The following is a 20,913-nucleotide window of genomic DNA, read 5'->3' as shown; positions in this document are numbered from 1 at the left end:
CATAATTCTATGAAGATATGGGAGGAAGGCAGAGACTAAATAAGACTGGAAACATGGGGCAATGGAAAGAAGACAAATTTAAAAAACTGTTTTTATGGTAGAAAAAATGTAAAACACAAAGATTTCAGCTAAATTCTCCACTACCTAAGAAATACAGGATGTGAGTGAGGGGGATGAAGATGACATATGGGGGCAGGGGCTGCACAGAAAAATATGTACAGTCTAAATCTGGGGAAGCAACAAAGTGTGAAAAATAGATGCAAAAGAGCCAAGTGATGAAAACTTACTGCCTGAAAGTGAAAATAATGAATCCAAATAAATAGGATCAGTACCTGTACTACATCCCACATCTAGTTTAAAAAACAGTTGGAAGAGAGATTGTTTTGAAAAATGCACAGTCTCATTGCAAGTTGGAGACCTGTAATGAAGAAAAGTCTAAAGAACAGTACACAGCTGACATGAGCCAAGTGCCTTACATAGGTTACGTGGTTGCTTCTCCAACCCCATGCGGTAGGAAGTGTTATTATTTTGTTTCCAGATGAGGAAATGAGGGATAGGGGTTAAGTAATTTCTAAGATCATACACCTAGAAACACATAAAGCCGAAGTTGGGAGCCCACTGGGGCCTTGGGAAACTCATAAATTAGGGCAGCATCTCCAGACACCAAGCTGGCTAGACATACTGAGAGCTGCAAGCCTGGTCCCGTTATTGATCTGGCAATTCCCCTTGGGCAAGACAGTTCATGAAACGCCATCCAAAGAAAGGTAGTGTAGAGGAGATTGCAATCACCAGCAAAAGCCCCAGGGGAGTGGGGCATCCCCACGACAGAAGCATCGTGGCCATTAGTGCTATTTGCTGCGTGTTTCCTGTCGTTCCTTTTCTAAGTGCCTGCTGGGATTGCAGCCCTGGCTCTGCTGTCCGGGAGTCCATACATATGTCACCTCCTCACCAAAGCGTTAATAGTGCTAAATGCCCCTTCAGCCTGGGTACCTGAGTGTCTTCCAGTCCATGCCAGCCATGTAGCATGTGTGAGAATAAGTCTTGGTTGTTTTAAGCCCTGAGATTCGGGGGATGTTTGTTACAGCAGCACACATCACCTACCCTGGCTGAGAGGAGGGGCACATGGGTAGATGACACAGGTTCTAGATCATAAAAATCACAGGACCAGGACAGCTCTGTGCCCTGTGACTATAAATGCCCATGGCTGATTCTCACTCTCTAGGACCCAATCTCGGAGTCATAAGAGAGACTGAGAGGTCACTGGGGTAAATTCTCCCACAGGTCAAGAAAGCTTGATGCACACTGGATTTTCTATTTCTCCCTCAATCTTAGACCTCCTTTTTGCTACAAGAATAAAAAATAAAATGAAGGAACTAGCTATATATATATTTTTCAATCAAGCGTAAAAACAAACTTTAAGACAAACATGACTGAGCTTCCAAGTGTCCCTGATTTTTGCATTTTATCATTCCTTAGTCAATAAGTGCTGCTTTGAGGGAAGGAGAGGACATTTCCACGTGCAGAATGATCGCCTCTTGTGACGGTCCCCATGTGAGATGCTTCACATGCTGTGATTTCAGGTGACCCTCTCCAGAAGCCTCATTACGGGGGAGAAATCAGAACCCTATAAATGTCAGGATAAGTCCCAATCCCACAAGAAAGAAAGCAGGAGAGCTAAAAGACTCCAACCCAGGTCTTTCTGACTCCCAGTTCCTTTCCTTCTTTCTCCTATATTAGTAAATGTGCCTTGTAGTGTTCCTGGAGAAATCATAATTTTTTTTACACTGAAAAAGAAAGAAAAATAGATGCATTTCTAGCTATTGGAAAACTAGATATCTTTACATGTCCCTGTATATGAAAATAGAAAATAAAGTTCATTAACAGGACTGAACCTGTCCCGAAATTGCTTTCAGTGAGACCTAAGCATGTGAGATCATCAAAAGGCTCCTGGATTTGAAGCGATTCTCAAAATCACAACATACACACACAATTGGGCCAATAGTGCCTGAAATCCTATGGCTGGCCAATAATTCCTTTGTGCCAAGAATGCCACATTTCTAAGTACTTGCTTTTATATCTAGACCTGGAGCATTTTCTAAAGGCAATATTTTGACCACATTTTAAATTTCTTCCATGCTGTTTGGTCTGCTCAGGTTTTCCATTTCTTTGCTCCATTTTTTTCATTCATTTTCCTAGTGAATCAGTCTTTCTCTTGTCTACAGTGTGTTAGCTATGAACTGCACACCACTGTCTTATGTAAATTTGCTTCTCTACTCCTATGGCCCCATCTCTTTTTTAACTCCTAATTTGAAGTATCTGTTTTTTTTCTTTTATTCTTGATTACGTTCATTAAGGGTCAAGAAAAAGATGGTACATTCTTTGGTTCTCTTTCTAAATGGAAATTTCTGGGTACAGTTTCTCCTTAAATCAAGTGAGTTTATGAACTCTGGAGAGACTTAAAGGCGGGCTGGCAGAAGGCTCAGGAAGAGGCTTAGGGGGGGTGTAGAGGCAGCTTCTGGGAGGAGGTCAGGAATGCCGCCATTTCCCCACTAGGCCCGCTGCAACCCCTTCAGAAGAGGCAACCAGGGAACCTTTAAGGTCTCAACCCCTTCTCATTCAACGGAGAGAGGAGGAGGCAGACCAGGGCAGGGGATATGGCCCACCACCGCCGACTCGGGCCAATTCACAAGTGGTTTCACTTCCCTGGAGCTTGGCTCGCTCACCTGTACAGTAAGCGGTTAGATTAATTTCTCCCTCAAGTCACATCCAGGTCACAATCTCTATTCGTACATTTCTTCTGTCTCTACGATATGGATTTGGCAGTGAACAAAATAGACAATTCCCTGCCCTCATGGAGGTTACGTTCTAATGGGGTAGACAAACACTGAATAACTGTGTGTGTGTGTGTGTGTGTGTGTGTGTGTGTGTGTCAGGTGGTGATAAAAGTGATGAAGAAAAATAAAGGAAGGTAAGGAGAGCGACAGGAGTGTGATTTTAGGAATGTCCAGGACAAATAGTTTCAGAACATGATTTGCATTCTCCCCGTACACTGGATTTTTTTTTTTCTTTTTGCATGGGCAGGCACCAGGAATCGAACCCACGTCTCCAGCATGGCAGGCGACAACTCTGCCTGCTGAGCCACCGTGGCCCGCCCTCATACACTGGATTTTGATGTAAAATGGCAACACTATTTTACAAGGACTCTCGCTCCCTGCCTCCTCCCCGGGGACCTACCTCGTGGTGCAGACGTAGGTGCCTGAGTCCCCCTGCAGAGCTGGCAGAATCCAGAGAGCGCCGCGCTGGACCAGGACTCGTGTGTCTTCTTCTCCTGGGAGCGTCACCCCAGAACCATTTTTATGCCACATCACGTTGAAGTGGGGGCTGGCAGAAGTCCGCAACCAGTGCTCCATCTGGGGGCACCTCAGGACCACAGGCTCCCCTTCCACCTTGTAGCTGATTTGGAAATACTTGCCATAAAACTGGCAGTTTCCCTCGGCGGCTGCAGGACAGAAAGAGCAGCCAGGCTTTAGGTCCAAAGCACACCTGGCCGAGGCTCGTTTTGCAGGAGACAGCTGCACATCCGAGGACCCCGTGTGCCCCTGACAAAATGACCTGCACCTGGCAGGGGGGGAGCGGTGGGGGTGGTGGCGTGTGCTAATTAACCCCTCCTGCTAGTTAGGACTTTGAAATTTCCAAATAACAAATTTAGGGTTACTATAATGCCAATTTATATTTTATGGGAAAAGTTGTATCGTTTCCCCTGGTGACAGAAAAAGAAAAGATTTTTAAAAATGGCCATATTTTTCACTTTTTGATTTCTTGTCATTAAAAGTAGATCCCGGCTGAGTTCAGACAGAACAGCTTAGTTCTGCCAAGATGTGTGGTTAAAATCTAAAGGCATGTTGTTTTTAAAGGCCTCCCCCCCCAAAAAGCACCATTTCCTTCGGTTCACTTCTTGGACAAGAATGATCAAAACCCAGGGCAAAGGTTGTGCAGAAAAGGGGATGGGCCCAAAGAAGCAGCGTTTGTCATTCAACAAGGCAAGGATATTTCGCACCTTGTGTTTTGAAAACAAAACTCAGGACATAAGGAACCTTTTTCCACAAAGGCGCTGCAGACAGGCGCTTTCCCCTGGCAGAGCTCCTTCTCACCTGTGCTGTGCCGGGGCTCCATGGTGCAGACAGAAACGCCCATAGCCAACATGGACAGAAGGAACATTTTCCCAGACAACTTCCGCAGGGCGCTGGAGGGGGAACTCTCAAGTCCAGCACCCAGTAGCCTAGAGAGGAGGAGACAGAAGGGTCACTGGGAGCCGCAGACCCCAGGGAGGGAACCTCTTGAAGGTGGCCACCATCTGATGATGGAAACCTTCTCGTGCCTAGATTCTTTCCTTTTTAACAAGAATACTCGGAAGTGTTGGGTTTACTCATCCACAGCAACGTTCCACCAACTCACCAGAAGTCATGTCCCTGGAGCACTTACAGACTCAATTTGGGCCAGAATGAGTGCTCTCTCGGTAGGGGGGTTCCTTATCCAAAATGTATGTCTTTCCAGAACTGTGTCTTAGCACTTCCGGCTAGAACAGGCCCTTGCCCCCCTCTCCGCCCACTCCTCCTGCCAGGCACGGCTCAGATCCCACACACTCAGCAAGGTCATCCTTGATCACCAGCCTCTGCCTCACTAATCCGTATGGTCTGTTCCTGCTGTGTCAGTGTCTACGGCATTTATCATCAACCAAGTCTCCTCTCTCTAGAACACACGTGCCATTTGCACAAGCATCCTAGTTTGTTTTACTCACAGCTATAACCCAGCTCATATTTGTTGAAGGAAGGAATGAGTGAAGGAATGACTACAAGTCCAAATGTCCTCATACGTTACTCAGCAGAGAACTTTTCCTATATTCCATACAGATCGACTCTTACTTCACGTTCAATTCTGCAATACTCTGAGGGATTCCTTATACTGCTTAACTCCCTGGTCCAGAGCATCCCAGGAGAAGAGCAAAATGAGGTCCAAAAGCTGAATATCTTATACAAGTTCATGAAGCATCTCCTCCAGATCTCCCCAAGACCAGAGTAGATGTCTTCTGTATCTCGTTGCAGTCCTTCTCACGTTATATCCCAATTGTCGGTTGTATCAGCCAGACGTTGCCACAACGATACTTCTGAGCAAATCACTTTGAAACTGAGTGGCATAAAATGAAAATCATTTATTCTTGCTCACAGATCTGTGGGCCAGATGGAAGTTGGTTAGTCTAGACTAGGCTGGAATAAGCTGGGCTCTGATCTGCAGGTGGGATCCAGGTTGGCTCCGTGTCTCCCTCATCCTCCTTGGACCAGTGAGCTTCCTGGGAGATGATCCTCTCACGTGATGGAAGCTCAAAGTGGGGTGAAAAAACCACACCTGGCCTCACTCAGAACTAGCTCGCTCTTGTCTGTCCACATTCCATTGGCCAAAGCAAGTGCCACATGAGCAGGCCTCCCATCAATGGAGTTGGGAAATACACCACCTCTAGAGGAAGGAACTGCAGAGTGACTCTGGGAGGGGATGAAAGCTGGGGGCCATAGTGCACCCCACCACGCCTGTTCCTTGTCTGGCTTCCCCAGAGATGGCGAGGGTCTGGCAGGAGGGGCCCAGCCTTTTGCACGGTCCTCACTGCGCGCGAGACTGCCGGGTCCTGCAGAGCACCCAGAAGATATTCATGACGGAAAATCTTTCAGAGAGTTGGCAGTGGTGAGTGGATCTAGAAAAACAACAATCCCATTCACCACCCCTCCTTCTCTTGAAAGACTTCGGGTTGCGTTCTGTTCCGGGAACTAATATTGTGAAGGATTTGCAATAATCCCAAATGGTTCTTACTGCAGGACTGACACTTGCACTCTGGAAACCCTCCCATGCCCATCAGGAACCATGGGAACCCGCAGCATTGGAGTGGTGTCTGTTTTGGGGACAAGGAGCCTTGCAGGAGGAAGCGAAGGCCCTGAGATCCCCCCTGGCTGGGTGTCCGGCCCCGGGCCGGCTTCTCCAAGCGCCTTCTGCTTCTCCATGGTCCTTATCCCTTATCTGTCTCTGAAGTGCAAATGTTTCCTGTAAGTTTGCCTTTCGGATTTCCCAGGCAGGAAGGCCGTATAATCAGTCGGGGGGCTTTATCCTCTTTGGACGCTCATTAGCTTATCATGTCCCCAGCTGTACAGATCTCAGCTAGATTTACCAATTCTCTAGTGAGGACATGAAAGCTGGCGGAATTAAATATACCGTTTATAACAAAGACCACACAGAATAAATAAACGAAGTCAATGATGCTGAGAATAACAGTGTGAGAATAACAGCAATTGAACTAGTCACTGAACACTCGTTCTCTCTTCTTGTCCCCACAAAGTGGATATTACATTGACGTTACAGATGATATAAGAAGAGATCAAAGAGGTTAAGTAACTTGGCCAAGATCTTAAAGCCAGTAAACAGATTGAAATTTAAACCCAGGACTGGCTCTCCCAAAGCCCTGTGCTTCAGAAGTGCACTGTCTGTGACAGAGGCTGCTAGTGTCCTGTCCTCTCATCGTCTCTCCTGCTTCTCTAATAGACAACTCCTGCCTCTTAATCTGGTACCAGGCCATTCCAAAGAAAGGCGGCCTTTCCTCCCATTCGCCCCACCCCATAACTAAAGCAGCCATGTGACAAAATTTTGGACAACAAACTGTAAGTGGAAATGTTGTGGTCCTCCTGGGAAGTCTCCCTTGCAGAGAAAGCGTCTGTCCACGTCTTCCTGTGTCTCAGGGCGGCTGTGACGGCTGGGCTGGAGCAGCCATCTGGGACCACAGGGCGCAAACCGCTTGGTGGAGGCAGTGGGACAACGGGAGAGAAGGAGCCTGAGTCCCTGGTGGCTCTGTGAAGCTGCCTCCCAGCCCAGCCCAGCTCTAGACTACCTTCTTCTACATGCTAGGGCTCCCGTCTTTCACAGCCAAACCTATTTCCAATCTGTTGCTTTTCCAAGTTTAGGTAAAGGACCCAGAAGAAGGAGCCCTGTGGCTACTGCTGGGTGTCGTGTGCTCATCCACCCTCTTCCTGTTACTCAACTGTATTCAAATAGACGGTTTCTCTGGATTCCCTAAAAACCACTTCAACTCAGAAACAGGATGAGCCGTGCAACCTCCCCTCAGGTAAAAACGCTCCTGGAGGCCTGACGCTCTCTCGGGATCTCTCAGGGTCTGAAGTAAAACTGCTGACACTAGCCTCAGGTGAGGTGACATGCTCTGGACAGCAGCAAGTCAAGTGGCGGCCATTCGGGTGCAGCCGCTAGCTGACACCCCGTGAGAGGGCAGGAAGGAGTTCTGGAGAAATTGAATGCAAACACTTCCTCTGACAGGGGATGAAAGTGAAGTTTGAAGTCAAGCCTCTTCTCAAAGTTGCAAGACAGATCAGAGAGAGATGTGGGAAACCACCTCAGCCAGAACTTTGCTGCAATGGAACAAAATCCTAAAATGTTTGACTCCTCAGCGAACTGCCGCCCGCCCACCCCTGAGCCAAGGGGAGCTGTCTTGGTTTCCTTTCTGTGTTCTCTGGCAAAATGAGTGCTGTGCCGTGGCCTTTCCAGGAAGTGGCTTCAGACACTTAAACCACAAACACACAGTAGTGATTGCTTTTAGCAATCAAAACCTCAGAGAAAAAGGCCAAGGTTGCCGGATTGTGGGAAATAGTGAGTCTTCAGCAGGCCCACAGAAAAAGAATTTGCCTTGCAGAGGTTTGTGACAAAAGCCCTATTCCCTGGCCTTACTTTCTTTAAATCTGTTCTTAATACACAGGCAACTTGGCATTTTTGCTGGAATCTGAATTGACCCTCTTACTGGAAAAAAGAAATTTCAAGAGCGGCTGGTCACGTGTATTCGAGTTATAAGTGTTTTTTCTGGCCATATAACCAAGATCTGCCTCACTCCACATAGGAACACAGGAGAGGACAAAAAGCAAGATCAGGAAAGAGAACCCGTGCAGAGTTAAAGGAAGCGGGAAGGAATCCAGGATGGGGAAGAGAGCACCCCACACCACCCCACCGCCACCTTCTCCACTCCCCCAGCCTCAGGTAAGTGCCACCTGCTCCGATCCCCGGTGTCACCTGCAAGCCTCAGGCTTCCACTCCTGCGCGGCACAGGGGAGAGAACGCAGGGATTTCGTGCACGTTTTCATTTAATTTTGAAAACTTTCAAAGAGGCTGAAAAGTTGAAAGAATAATGCAGTGGACACCAGTCTATCTCCCTTAGCTGAGCCAACCTGTGTGTGTGCGTGCGTGCGTGTGTGTGCACACGTGTGTGTGCACGTATGTGTGCATGTGTGTCTGTGTGTGCACATTTGTGTACTTTTTCCCTTGAATGTTTGAAAGTACTACACATGATCCCATTTTACCCTTAATTGTATCTCAGGATATATGTAGGAATATATATTTTTAGCAGATTGAAAACAAATGGAAAGTAAACGAGAGCTTCCAAAATGAATCTGCAGGCATTTAAAAGGAGTAAAATTTTTTATTCTGAAGTATATGTGAACATATCTAGACTTCATTCACTTCAAAGATTGAACTTTTCTTTATTACTATCCTTACGTCTTTCCTGGAAGTTTTAAGGCAACGTCTCTCTGAGTCAGGCAACAGTCTTCCAAAGAATAAAAACAATCTGGCAGGTTTTGAATGTTAATGAAGTCACATAGCTTTCATGCCTTACACGTGTGACTCAGTCACCTCTAATTTGTAAATAAATTCCTAAAAATCCTAACATATTGTTTCAGGTATGTGATAGAAAACCTTCTGAAACCCATGGGAAAATAAATATTTACATCCAAATCAAGCTTGGAAATTTTTTTTTTTTAAGTCAAAGTTGAAGCAACAGAAAACCGTAACTCAGCCTCTGGACAGCACAGAATTTAGAGAGTTTAGGGGTGGGAAAGATTGTCCAGATTCAGATACAGAGAAATACATGAGCAGGTTTGAGGTAGCTCTTGTTGAAAAAGGTTCTGACTCAAAGGAACCCCTATGTGTTGTCCACAAACCGTTTTCGTTCTGCAGAAAAAAGGAAAACTCATTTCTTTTCTTTCTAGATTGAAGCAAATTCCATCTCCAGCGGTGTGGCAGAATCGCTTCTGCTCTGCAGCTATGCCAGAAGTCTGGCACCACCCGTCCTCTGCCCCAGGTTTCCCCTTCCCTGGTGGGACTTGGAAAAACAGAGTCTTTCTAGAAGGCGATGGGTGAGGGAGACCATCTTTGAAGCACCATCTTGGGCTGAACCTCAGAGGAAACCCTGGAGAGGCTGAAATGAGGCTTCACCAAGAACACACCTTCACCTTAAACTTTATGTTCTGCCCACAAATATCCCTCCTCGCTAAAGCCATCCTTTCTTCTGAACTTGACCAACTTCTGCCCCAAGAACCAAACCACTGACTAAGATACACTTCGGTAAAGCATCCCAACTCATCTTCACACTCATTCAAATCCCCCGTTCACTCCTTCCATCCGCAGTAAGCCAGGTCATTCAGCACCCCAGAAGGCTGGACCACCGACCTGGGAAGGCTTCCTTTTTCCCGTATCAGGTGCCCTCACTGGCTGACCCAGAAGTCCACTCCTCTGGCCTCGGATTTTATCACCATCCACCTCCAAAACATTGGTGAGGAAGCTCTAGCTCCGAGGTCCTGTCCACATACAGTACAAACCAACCAGACGTCATATTCTTCCAGGCTGATATCTCTATCAGAGGGATGAGCTGGCCTGCACAATCCCGAGGACAAAACTTACGAGGTGAGCAGCGTGCATCATCCTATTATGAAACGGAGCAACAGAAATAGACTCAGAAACATTAAGCAACTTGTCCAAGGTCACAGAGCTAATGGGATGAGATGATAAGGTAGGATGTAAACACAAGTATACTCAGTCCTCAGTCTTTGTTCTTAGAAGCATCAAAACCTGGAGCTAGTGGGGGCTCCAGAAGGCAGCCAGTTCAGCTGCCCACACAAACGGTGATCCCAAACCCAGTGCCCCCCCCCCCCCCCCCCCCCCGCCGATGGCCAAGCTTAACTCCCCATGACTGGGTACTTCCAGGCTTGGGACTCTCTCATGATCAGAAGCTTATCTGTCATTCTCTAACTTCCACACCTGTTCAGATTCCACTCTCTGGGGCAGCTAAGAGGTCTGTTCAAACCTTCCATTAGTCCTGTGAGTTAGGTCGGGCTATACAGAGTACCGTAAACAGTCCATGGACTTTGGAGTCGAGCAGACGAGTGTGAATTCTGCCTTCCTTGCCTGCTGGTCATGGGCTGGTTACTCTACCTCTCTGCAGCTGAGTCCCCTCAGCTATAAAATTGATATAACCTGATGGGCATCATGGGAGGGTCGGATGACAAATGACTTAACCTGGTATTGTCAAAGAAAAAGCACTCGGTAAGCAGTAGCTCTGTTGGTTTTATCAAAGCAAAACCAGAACCTCAGAAGTAACTTGCTCAGCTGGCAGAACCTGAGTGAGAAGTCAGAACACGCACCATCTTTGCATTCTGCCTCATTCCTGCTAAAGGTTCACCCACAGCCTGGGAACTTTCTGGTATCATTGTAACTACTAGAAATTGTGCAACTTTATCTATTGGTGTCAGTAAGTCACGTGCATAAATTCATATTATAGAAATGTGTTTCTCATATCAACACACAATCATGAATACATGCACACATATATTTCTAAGCCTATCACAAAATTCTAAAGTTTTTAATGCGTTGGTTCGGGCTGACGTCTTAGTGGGAGTGTCTCAAAGCACCCGGAACGGAAGGCTGAGGCCGGATTTCTGCATTTACTCTGCCACTAACCAGCTTTGTGGGCTTAGGCCAGCCATTCCGCCAATCTGGGGCCACAGTTTCTTCATCTCTAAAATATAAGGGTTGGACTGGGGGACCCCCCAGCTCCCTCTCCAGGTGTAAAACTTTAGATTCTAAGTCCCATCTGGCTTCGAGTGTAGGCTCCATCCTGGGCCCAGTCTCGATTTCTGCAACACCAAGTCAGGGGACTTTGACCACTACAGTGGGGCGTCTCCAGGACCCAGGACTTTGGGGTTCTCTAGGGTGTTGGAGTTCCAGCTCTCTGGGATAGATCCCCGGTGAAGTTCCCTGGTAGCTGGACACTTTGTGCTGATGAGGAGCAGGGGCTGGGGGTGAGCGGATACAGACCCTTTAGATGGAAGGATGCCCTCACCCTCCAGGTTTCTTTTGTAGCAAGTCTGAGTGCCGAGTCATTATACTGATATTTCCTTTAGTCTCCAGTATCTTAGAACAGCTAGAAGCAAAAATCCACAGTTGTGGAATTGCAACCCATACCAAACTCTGACATCTGTTCTACAACCAATTGTCACTCTGTGCTTCGAAATGTATTGCTTTTTTTTTTTGTATATATGTTATTTTTTCACAAAGAAAGAAAAAAGTGACGATTAAAAAAATGCGTATTCCTTCTAGCCTCCAATGTTCTGGAGCAGCTAGAAGGAAAAATCTGAGAGGATGGTATGGTAGCCCATGACAAGCTCTGGGATCTGTCCTGCTGTCATTAGTTGTTGAAGAGTGCTTTGAAAACTATTGCTTTTTTCTTTCTTTACTTTGTGTATATGTTATATTATACAATTTTAAAAAAAGTTTTTTTTTAAAAAAAAAACATAATACAGACAGAAGAAACAAGGGCAAAAAGCTCTGACCAACTAAAAGATAGCCAATAGAACCCTGGCCCCTAAGCATGCGCCATCTGCTCACAGAGGAAGCTCTCAAACCCTCTGTCAGAAGCCCCTTTCCCTTTATTGCTATGAGCGTGGCTATTTTGTTTTCACAGTGGCATCGTATCTTCCACATGCGGCCACAACAGTAACCCCCACCCCACACGGACTTCCTCAATGCGCCTGTGCTACTGACAGCCAGGGGCGGAACCTCCTTCTCCTGTCTTAATCGGGGCTGGCCGATGGCTCGCACACAACCGGCATTATGCAGCTGAAGCGCTGCTGCTTGGCGTCTGAGGCTAAGTCAGAAGAAGCCCCTTGGCTTCCCCGTGGTTTTCCCGGGACACGCGTGCTGGGGGCAGCCAGCCACCAGGGAGACAGTCTGACTGCAGCGCCCCACCTCCAGGGAGGCCACGTGCAGGGGCTCTGGCCCACGGTCCCAGCTGTGCCCAGTCCCCCAGAATGGAAGCAACTTTCCACCCTGCAGACCAGTCCACGTGCCCCACGGCTTGAAGGCCACCGAGGCACACGGAGCTGGAGAACCTGGCCACAGCCTTCTCTCGTTCCTGATGTAGACACTGAGCTGTAAGAAACGGCTGCTGTTTCAAGTCACTAAGTTTGGGGCCCGCCTGTTAGACAGCGGTGGATGACCAGACGCTCAATTTGGAGAAGATCTGAGGTAGCCAATTAGCAAGAGGGGAGAGAGCTGCGGCAGAAAACACGCGCAGGGAGAGGTGGCAGCTGACCACCCGGCAGCAAAGGAAGAGGCACAAGAACTACTAAAGCAGATGCAAGAACCAAACAGCACAGCCCTCTGGGGCCTTAGGAGAAGACATGAACGGTCCTCTCCACCTCACCATGTCCCCCTGAAGCCGCGATGATGTTATCACACAAAGTCATTGATTAGGACGATTTCCCTGAATCATGAAAACCATTTTCAATTTTGTAAGCACCCGCTTTTTCCAGGATGGGACAAAGTTTGTATTACCTCCCAATAGGTTTCCCGTCCCGCTATCTGGGATTCTCCTTTTCCCATGGCTGCAGGAAAGGGGACGAGCGAAGGTCTCCTCTGAGGGGAGGGAAGGAAGTGGGTATGAAGTAGGGCAAGTTCCTTCCTGGTGGCAGGGGAGGTGGAAGGAAAAGGGTTTGGGGCTTCTAGGGTGAAAGGGGGGAAGCTGAAACGGAGAGTGTCAGACAGTCCTCTCAACTCTGTGTTCAAAATCCAAGCACAGACATCCTTTTCCTTAGGAAATACGTGTGGGAGCGTTAAGTGTTAAAGGAGCAGGATGTTTGCAAACTCATCCAACGATTCTCCAATATTTAGAAATAGATAGATAATAAAAAAGGGAGGAAGGAACTAAATGTGGCAAAATGCTAAAAGTTGGTAAATTTGAGTATTTGATGGTGGTACACTGGAATTCTCTATATTGTTTTTGTATTGTTTCTGAAACTTCCTATAAGCTTGGAATTATTTCAAAGTAAAATATATACATATCACATATATATATAATATTTTTATAAAAGTAAAATATAGAGAGGTATATATATATACCCAAAGAGCCTCTACTTATGCCTGGCACATTGAGGATACTAAAGAAATATGGCTTACTCTTCCAAAACAAAAAAAAAAAGTACCAAAGGAGCTAAAGGTAAAATAGAGGGGAAAGGAAAGCAGAGGAGCTTTTGCCCTGCTTCCAGGTCGGGTCTTAGAGGAGTTGCAGTTTGCAAAAAGTCCTTATGAAAAAAAAAATAAGCCCACTTGTGGGGACGCTCCAACTGGAAATTATGGTGCCGCCTGCTTAAGGAGAGGGGACGCCAGGGTTACCCCCTGCTCGCCACTGTCCTTGGCCAGCCTGGGCCCCCTCGGGGTGGGGAGGGCCACTCTGGCCCGGGCCTCTCCGGGGCTCAGCTCTGGTGGCCAAGTGGAGGGCAGGGTGCCCCACCCAGGGTGCAGGGTGCAGGGTGGTGAGTCAGTGAAGGCTGTGTGGCCATATGCAGAAACACAGCCTTACAGGTTGGTAAGTGGCTACCCTTCTGAGGCCCCGAGCATTCCACCCTTGGCTGGCTGGGCCTCCTGGTGCTGCCCCGGGATGGCCCAGACGTGCCCTGGGCCGGCGGCGGGTCTGCAGCATGCACGCTGCATGGTTGGTGCCCGGCCCGCTGCAGGCGGCCAGCCTAAACCAGGGCACAAACAGGGCCACTGCCGAGTCTCAGGAGACCTGTGCAGTCAGCGGCGGCCCCCATGGGGCCGAGGCAGGGGAGCACTGCTGTCGCTCAGCTGAAGGACCAGGTCATGGGGTTCCCTGGCGTGACGCCCAGCGTAGGTCCAGAGGTCCAGGGACCTCTCCAGAGAAGTGAGAGAAGACCCCCAGGTCGGCACATGTGGATTAGCCACCACCCCCCCCCACCATTCCCCTGGGACCCGACTCCCCCTCTTCTCAGACACCTTCCTGGCTCGAAGTCGGGGCGAGGTGAGAAGCCCTGAAAGCAGAGCATCTGCCCACAGAGGCTGAAGGAATCCAAGAGAGGCAGATTTAAGCCCCCAAGATGGGAGATAACACGTATTGGTCGGTGAATTTCCCTTAACTACTAGGACGGGGCATCAGGAACCAAGTGAGATGCTTATTAGGAAAGTTGTCATAAGTGCATGGTGGCGGCATAGATCTGTAGCGTGTACAAGGTTGTACTGTGCTGCATATATTTCAGAAATATTTCCTTCCAAAATTGTTAAAATGCAAAAACAGACTAGATTTTATTTTTATGCTCTGGAAGATGATCTTCTGTTCCCTGGAAAGAGCACCCACCTACAGTGACTTGTTCTCTGGGGGCCCAGCAGCTTCTCCGAGACCCGCGTTCAGGGCTCCGTGAGAGCAGAGAAAAGTCAACTCCCAAAAGCATTCAGAAACCCCAGTGATTCTTATCTATTCTGTGCTGAAAAGCCCAGTTTTTAGGCTGAAGACTGCCCAGAGTTCCAGGTCCCCCCAGGAAGCCCTTGGCTTTCCTCCAGGGCTGTGGGCAAGTGTGCTCCATTTGCACACTCATTCCCCCGGCCTCCCAAGGCCTCCCACGGCCTGGCCTGCGTCTAAATCTGCCTCCGGGCAGCGAGAGCCGCCCCTGGAGGCTTAACCCTCGACAGCTCTGCCACCTTCCCCTGCCTCTCCAGCGCGCCTAACTGCTGCACACAGGGTGAAAGGTGCATGCCTGCTTGCCGTCAGCTGGTGCTTTTCTAAGATTTCACTTCTTTACACCCTTAAAGTTAGGCATGGTCATGCGACTAATTACAGCCATTGTAAAAGTGACAGCAAGGACGCATGTCGTTCTGGACCTAAGCACTAATTACTGGTATTCGAATTTCCAGCCTTCTCTTGTCCTGCCACAGAAGACCCCGAACCCTATTTATAGACAGAAGCATAGAAGTATGGCCAAGCCCACGCTGGCAGGAAACTGGGGTCCACTTAGATCTACTGATCCTTTTTGTGGTCTGGTGGTATGCTCTTTCTCCTTCCTTTAAACAGAAAGAATACTTTCCACCCCCAGCACCCAAAACAAAACAAGGTGAGTCCATTAGACATTCTCTCTAAGTTCTGTTTTGAAAACACCCTGTATGCTTGAGCAGCTATGATAAGCGTCAATGTCTGATCCAGTTGGTCAGTGATGATTATATAGCATACGCAAGAGATAAACTTGTGTCGTATTAAGCTGCTGAGATTTTTATTCATTCATCTATTTATTTTTAGGTATATTACTGCAGTATACCTTGGACTTGTATGCCCAGCAATCAAAGAAAAGGATCTGGGCTTTCTGTGAGTTACATATTGCTGTGTAACAAATTGCCACATATTTAGTGATTTAAGTTTAAATTTAGCAATTTAAGGCAACACTCATTCATTTGCATCTGTAGATCAGATGTCTGGGCACAGCTCAGCTGGATTCGTTTCTGCTCAGGGTCTCACAAGATTGAAAACAAGGTTTGGGCAGAGCTGCATTGCTTCCTGGAGCTCGAGGTCCTGCTCTGAGTTCAGGGGGTTGTTGGCAGGACCACCAGCCTAGGACTGAGGAGCCCACTCTGCTGCCAGCCTTCAGCCAAGGCCGCGCTCAGCTCCGAGGGGCCGGCGGCCGGCGGGCCTCTCCAGAACACAGAAGTTTGTTTCTTCAGGACCAACAGGACAGCATTTCTGCGGCACCAAATCTCCCTGACTTCTCGACCCTAACTTCTAGCACATCTTTTAAAAACTCACCTGATTATGTCAGGACCACCTGGATAAACCTCCTTAATTGATGTAAAAGTCATCTGATCAAGGACTTTAATTACATCAACAAACATCCCTCCCCTTTGTCCCATAAAGGAACCTACTCACGGGAGTGTGACCCCCTCACGTTCAAGGGCCTCCCTTCACTCAAGGTCTCCCCACCCACAAGGTCAACAGGGGTCAGCCTCAAATTTGGCCTACCAAAGGCATCTTCCAAAAAAACATCCTGATGCATATTCACTCCAGGAAATTTGGGATCCATCCAAAGCTTTACATCAACTTCTTCCTTGCTCCCTATTAAGAAGACTTCTTCCAGATCTCTCCAAATTCTTGCTATTTAAATGTGGTCCAGGGACCAGGGAGTCATATGGGAGAAAGGTAGACCTAGGTCTGAGGTTCCGACTCAGACCTACAGAATCTGCACACTCACAAGATTCCCAGGTGACTCAGGAAGCATTGATCTTTAGAACTGGTTTTTCCTTTAGCAAAACGGGCAGAGGCTGACCTGGTGAGGTCAGAGCCATCATTAAATCCCTGGGCCCGTGCAGAACAGCCTCCTCGGACTGGTGCTGAGATGCTATGGCACAATCCTATAATAGGATGACGACGGTATGACGAAGTTGAGAGTGATGATGGTGGCTGGAATGTATTGAACACCCACGCTGTGTTCAGTGCATTGGGAGAAGTGTTGACATGCATAATCATTTTTTACATTGTCCCAATATTTTATGAACTGCATATTATTATGTAGTTTTCAAACTCTGCCAAGTTAGTTAATTTCTGGAAGCCTCAACTTCTTCATCACTTTATGAGAACAGAAGTTAAATAACTAGATCATGCAAATAGAAGTGGTGGGGCTAGGACTTAACCCACATCCCTTTCAATTAGGTGTTATGTGATCATGTGTCAAAATTGACAAACCTACTCCAGGAACCACAAACCTGTGTTTCACCATATGAATATGCTTTATTCAGCCAGAGTGTTGATGTTATTTTTAAGTGAGGGCCTTTTCAGAGGACAAGCTCATTTCGGTTAGCCCCAAGTCCCAGCGCTGTCTACTGCACAACCTTACAGAGTCGACTGAACTGCATGGCCCCTGGATACATTTGAGTTTGCAACCTCTGATCAAGTTCAAGTATTCTTAAAATTGGGGAGGTATAACTGTTTTCCAGAGATTCTTGAAAATGGTGAAGAGCCACTGCTCTCTCATGCAATCCTTTCATCTGGTAGATGAAATAAGGTCTGACAATGTGAAGTGGCGTGTCTAACGTCATGACGTGAGATGGTGATCCAGGTTTCCACTTGGGCTCTTTTGACCCACAATCAAGTCCCACAGCCCTTTCTTCCTTGTATTTAGGAAATCACTTGTGCTTAGTAGAAAACAGTATCAACCAAAATACGCTTCAGAATCATCTGGATGGCATTTAACAGATTCCTAGATCTCTCTCCCAAGATATCCTGGCTAGTTAAGCCCAAGGCAGGACCTGGGAAGCTCTATTATTATTATTACTTCTGCTACAGGCGAGGCAGCTGTCCACCTTGGGTGAGGTCCATTGGTCAGTGACCGGTTCCGAAAATAGGTTTCAAAGGGAGAAAGGAGAGGTCCGCAAGGAGCTAATGGACGGGACAGTGAGAAGGACAGGAGAAGTGGAGCACGGCTCCCTACATCGGTGTGCACTGGGATCACCTGGGCTGGGGACCGGTCCCATCCCGAGCAGTCCTGATATGATCAGTCCATAGGGCTTTAAAGCCTCCAGGTGATTCCAGCGACCAACCAGGGTTGAGAACCCCTGGAACAGACATGACCTCACCCTCTCTAAGCCCAACCCCGCAGGTGAAATCATTGCCCTCCCCCCTACGTGGGACATGACATCCAGGGGTGAAAGTCTCCCTGGCAGCGTGGGAGACGACCCCCAGGGATGAGCCTGGCCCTGGCACTGTGAGATCAACAATTCCATCCTGACCAAAAGGGGGGAAAGAAGCATAACTAATAAGGTAGCACTGGCAGAGAGAGATCAAATAGAGTCGAGGGGCTACGCTGGAGGCTGCTCTTACGCAAGCTTCAGGTAGACCTTGCTACCTATCATAACTTGCCAAACCGCAACCAGGACCATTCCAGACAATCCTAAAGAACACCTAGGGCAATATATAAGATTTCACAAGGGTTCCATGCACTAGAGTAACTTTCCAGAAACCTACAACCTCCAGATGGGTCCCTGGTCCAGATAAGTCCTGAAACCTAGCCCAGCCTCTCCAGAACATCAGATAGTTCCATCTCCCTACCCCATATTAGCGACAGATCCTTCCAACATGCAAAAGTTAGAACTGCCATAGTCCAACACCCCTAAAGAGTGGAATGGAAAGATCAAAGGTGATGGTGGAGTTATACAGAGAAGACAGGATTTAACAAATGAGTATGATTGCCGAATCATTAAATTGACATCTCTTTTAGTCTCCAGTATCTTAGAGCAGCTAGAAGTAAAAACCTAAAATTGTGGAATTGTAACCCATATCAAACTCTGAAATCTGTTCTGCAACTAATTGTGGTGCTGTGCTTTGAAATGTATTGCTTTTTTGTAAATACGTTATTTTTCACAAAAAAAAAGAAAGAAAGGAAGAAAAAAGTCAATTGTGGGGATAAAAAAATATATTTAAGCCTCCTAAATTCTGGAGCAGCTGGAGGGAAAACTCTTAAGAGGATGGTATGGTAGCCCATGACAAACTCTGGGATCTGTCCTAACTACTTGTTGAAGGGTGCTTTGAAAACTACTGCATTTTTATTTCTTTGCTTTCTTTGTATGTTATACTATGCAATAAAAAAGTTTAAAAAAGAAAAAGACCCTGAGATGCTGGAGGATCAATATCTCCATCACTGTTTTTCTTATGGCCACACTGGGTTTGGCTCATCAGCTGGCCACAGGCCCTTAGAAAGCCCTCTTGTCCTCCTCTGCCCTCTTCCCTTCTCCTTTAGGCAGCTCCCCTTAGTGGGCTGAGCACAAAACTGCTCTCAGTCATGCCCCTTCTCGTGTTCCTGCTTGTCCATTTCTGCAGCTGACAAATAGGATAACCCCTATATATAACATCCCCACCTCTAGTCCTCATGTCAGTCCCTCTAGAAGGTTCCTGTAAGTTCTATGTCAAAAGTGGCCTCAAAACTCTCTTGTCTTGTAGTTGTCACTGGACATGACACCCCTCCTAGCTCCCAAGGAAGTGGTTCTCGAGGGGGTCCCCTCGCCAGCACAGCAGCACCTGGGAACTTGTTCCAAATGCAGGTTCTCAGGCCCCGCCCCAGACTTATAAATCAGAAATTGGGGGAGGGGGCAGCCGTCCGTTGTGACACACGCAAAAGCTTGAACACTGGTGGCCTAAAGCCCTGCGTGATCAAGCGTCCCCTCCTAAAGAGGGGACAAGACAGCCGAATCAGCCGAAGTGGTGCCACAGCTGCATGGCTTGGGGGGGTGGAGGGAGGCATGCGGGCCTGTGCAAGTTCTGGGTTCCTCAGCTCTTGCTGTAAAGCAATTCATCTGTGGGGGCTGAGGCGGGGGGGGGGGGGGGTCAGGGACAGTGAGGGAAGCGTCTGCTGACAAAGTGGCTCGAGAACCAAGCGGGACAGAGACTTTCCCCACAGCTACGCCAACCCTAACCCACGCTTCCTTCTTGCCTTTTATGATAACCGCAGGGCCTGAGGAATGGAAAAGGGCAAGGCTGTTACCGTGAGCACGATTTTTAATGAGGTTGGAAGGAAGTCCGTGCAGTGGGGACACCATGCGGAGCGGGGAGGAAGCCCACCCCCTCTGGGGGAGACAGAGCTCTGAGGACGCAGGCCAGGGGGCGGGCAGCTTCGGGGAGGTTGGCGGGCAGGCCGTGGGGCTGGGGCAGCGTGCAGGCAGGGAGCGCCGGGAGGGACGTAAACGACCAGCTGCCTCAGTTTACAGAAGAGGGAACAAGAGCCTTGACCAGTTAGAGGCGAAGCTGGTGGGGGGGGGGGGGTTGGGGTCTCTAAGAAGAGGGAAGCCCCTCCCCCACCAAAGGTACTGGGATTCAAGAGGGGAAGCTTATATAGTTAGAGCAAACCTAGTCCATGCCAGATACTCTTCTGGAGGCTTTGCATCATTCTAGCTCGTTGACTCTTCCCACAACTGTGTGATTATCATCAAGACTGCTAGGTACAGAGGAGGAAACTGAGGCACCGAGTTCAGCCGCAGGGCCACTCACCTCGCTACTACCCCCCAGCGCAGGGGACAAAGGGGGGTGGGTAGGGCCCTCCGAGAGCCGGGTCCTCGAAAAGTTACCCTGCTTCTTCTAAGAAATCACACACTTCTAGATGAAAAAACTTCCTGAACCTTCAAGGAAGAAAGCCTTAAATTCAGCCTCCCGGGCATGGAACTCTCCCTGGAGCCCTCGGGTCTGCAGGCCACTTGCAATCACACAAAGGACCCCTTTGCGTGATAAACTGAGGAACCGAGGCCCAGAGGACTGAGGGAAGGCTTGGTGGGAGCAGCGGGGGGAGAGAGGCACCCAGGAGCGGGAGCCGGGGCCAGGCGCGCGGGTCCCTCCCCGCCCCTCCCCGGAGCGCCTACCTGCAGCCCCGCATTCCTTCGCCCTGCTGCCTCTCGCCTGGGGACGCCGCCAGGCCCGGCTTTCACCTTGGGTGGGAGCTCCAGGACCGGGACCGGGGCCGGGACAGAGATTTATACTCATCTCCTCCTCGCAGGGATTTCCTAATCGGGCTGTGTCACTGGGTGGCCGAGGACACACCTTTTTCCTCCTTGCAGGGCCCTGTGTTCCCCCCCCCCATCCCCCGCCGGGCGCCGGGGGACGTGATCGCCAGATAGGGAAGTGGCCAGGGAAACTCTGCCTGTTTCCCTATTTTTTTGTGACTTGTTAAAAGTTTCTGATTGCCAGCTGAGAGGTGGTTTTAAAAGCGATGCGTGGTTTGCCCAACA

The 20,913-nt window shown here is 48.5% G+C and overlaps 1 protein-coding gene across 2 annotated transcripts in view; it reads right to left on the bottom strand.

Annotated features, from left to right (window-relative positions):
* Window positions 1-20,679, bottom strand: part of IL1R2 (interleukin 1 receptor type 2) — a 34,219-nt gene extending 13,540 nt beyond the window's left edge. Inside the window, exons 1-4 of one of the 2 annotated variants that reach the window (XM_077133963.1) lie at window positions 20,548-20,646; window positions 9,544-9,796; window positions 4,152-4,279; window positions 3,235-3,499 (exon numbers count right to left, since the gene is read on the bottom strand). In XM_077133963.1, coding sequence (XP_076990078.1) covers window positions 3,235-3,499; window positions 4,152-4,218 — 332 coding nt within the window. In that variant the 5' untranslated portion in view covers window positions 4,219-4,279; window positions 9,544-9,796; window positions 20,548-20,646. Of the gene's footprint in view, window positions 1-3,234; window positions 3,500-4,151; window positions 4,280-9,543; window positions 9,797-20,547 lie in introns of both variants that reach the window. The other variant, XM_077133962.1, reaches the window with a different exon arrangement.
* Window positions 20,680-20,913: the final 234 nt, after the last annotated feature.

Source organism: Tamandua tetradactyla, chromosome 17, assembly GCF_023851605.1.
Source record: "Tamandua tetradactyla isolate mTamTet1 chromosome 17, mTamTet1.pri, whole genome shotgun sequence".
NCBI lineage: Eukaryota > Metazoa > Chordata > Mammalia > Pilosa > Myrmecophagidae > Tamandua > Tamandua tetradactyla.
This window is presented reverse-complemented; position numbering and strand designations above follow the sequence as displayed.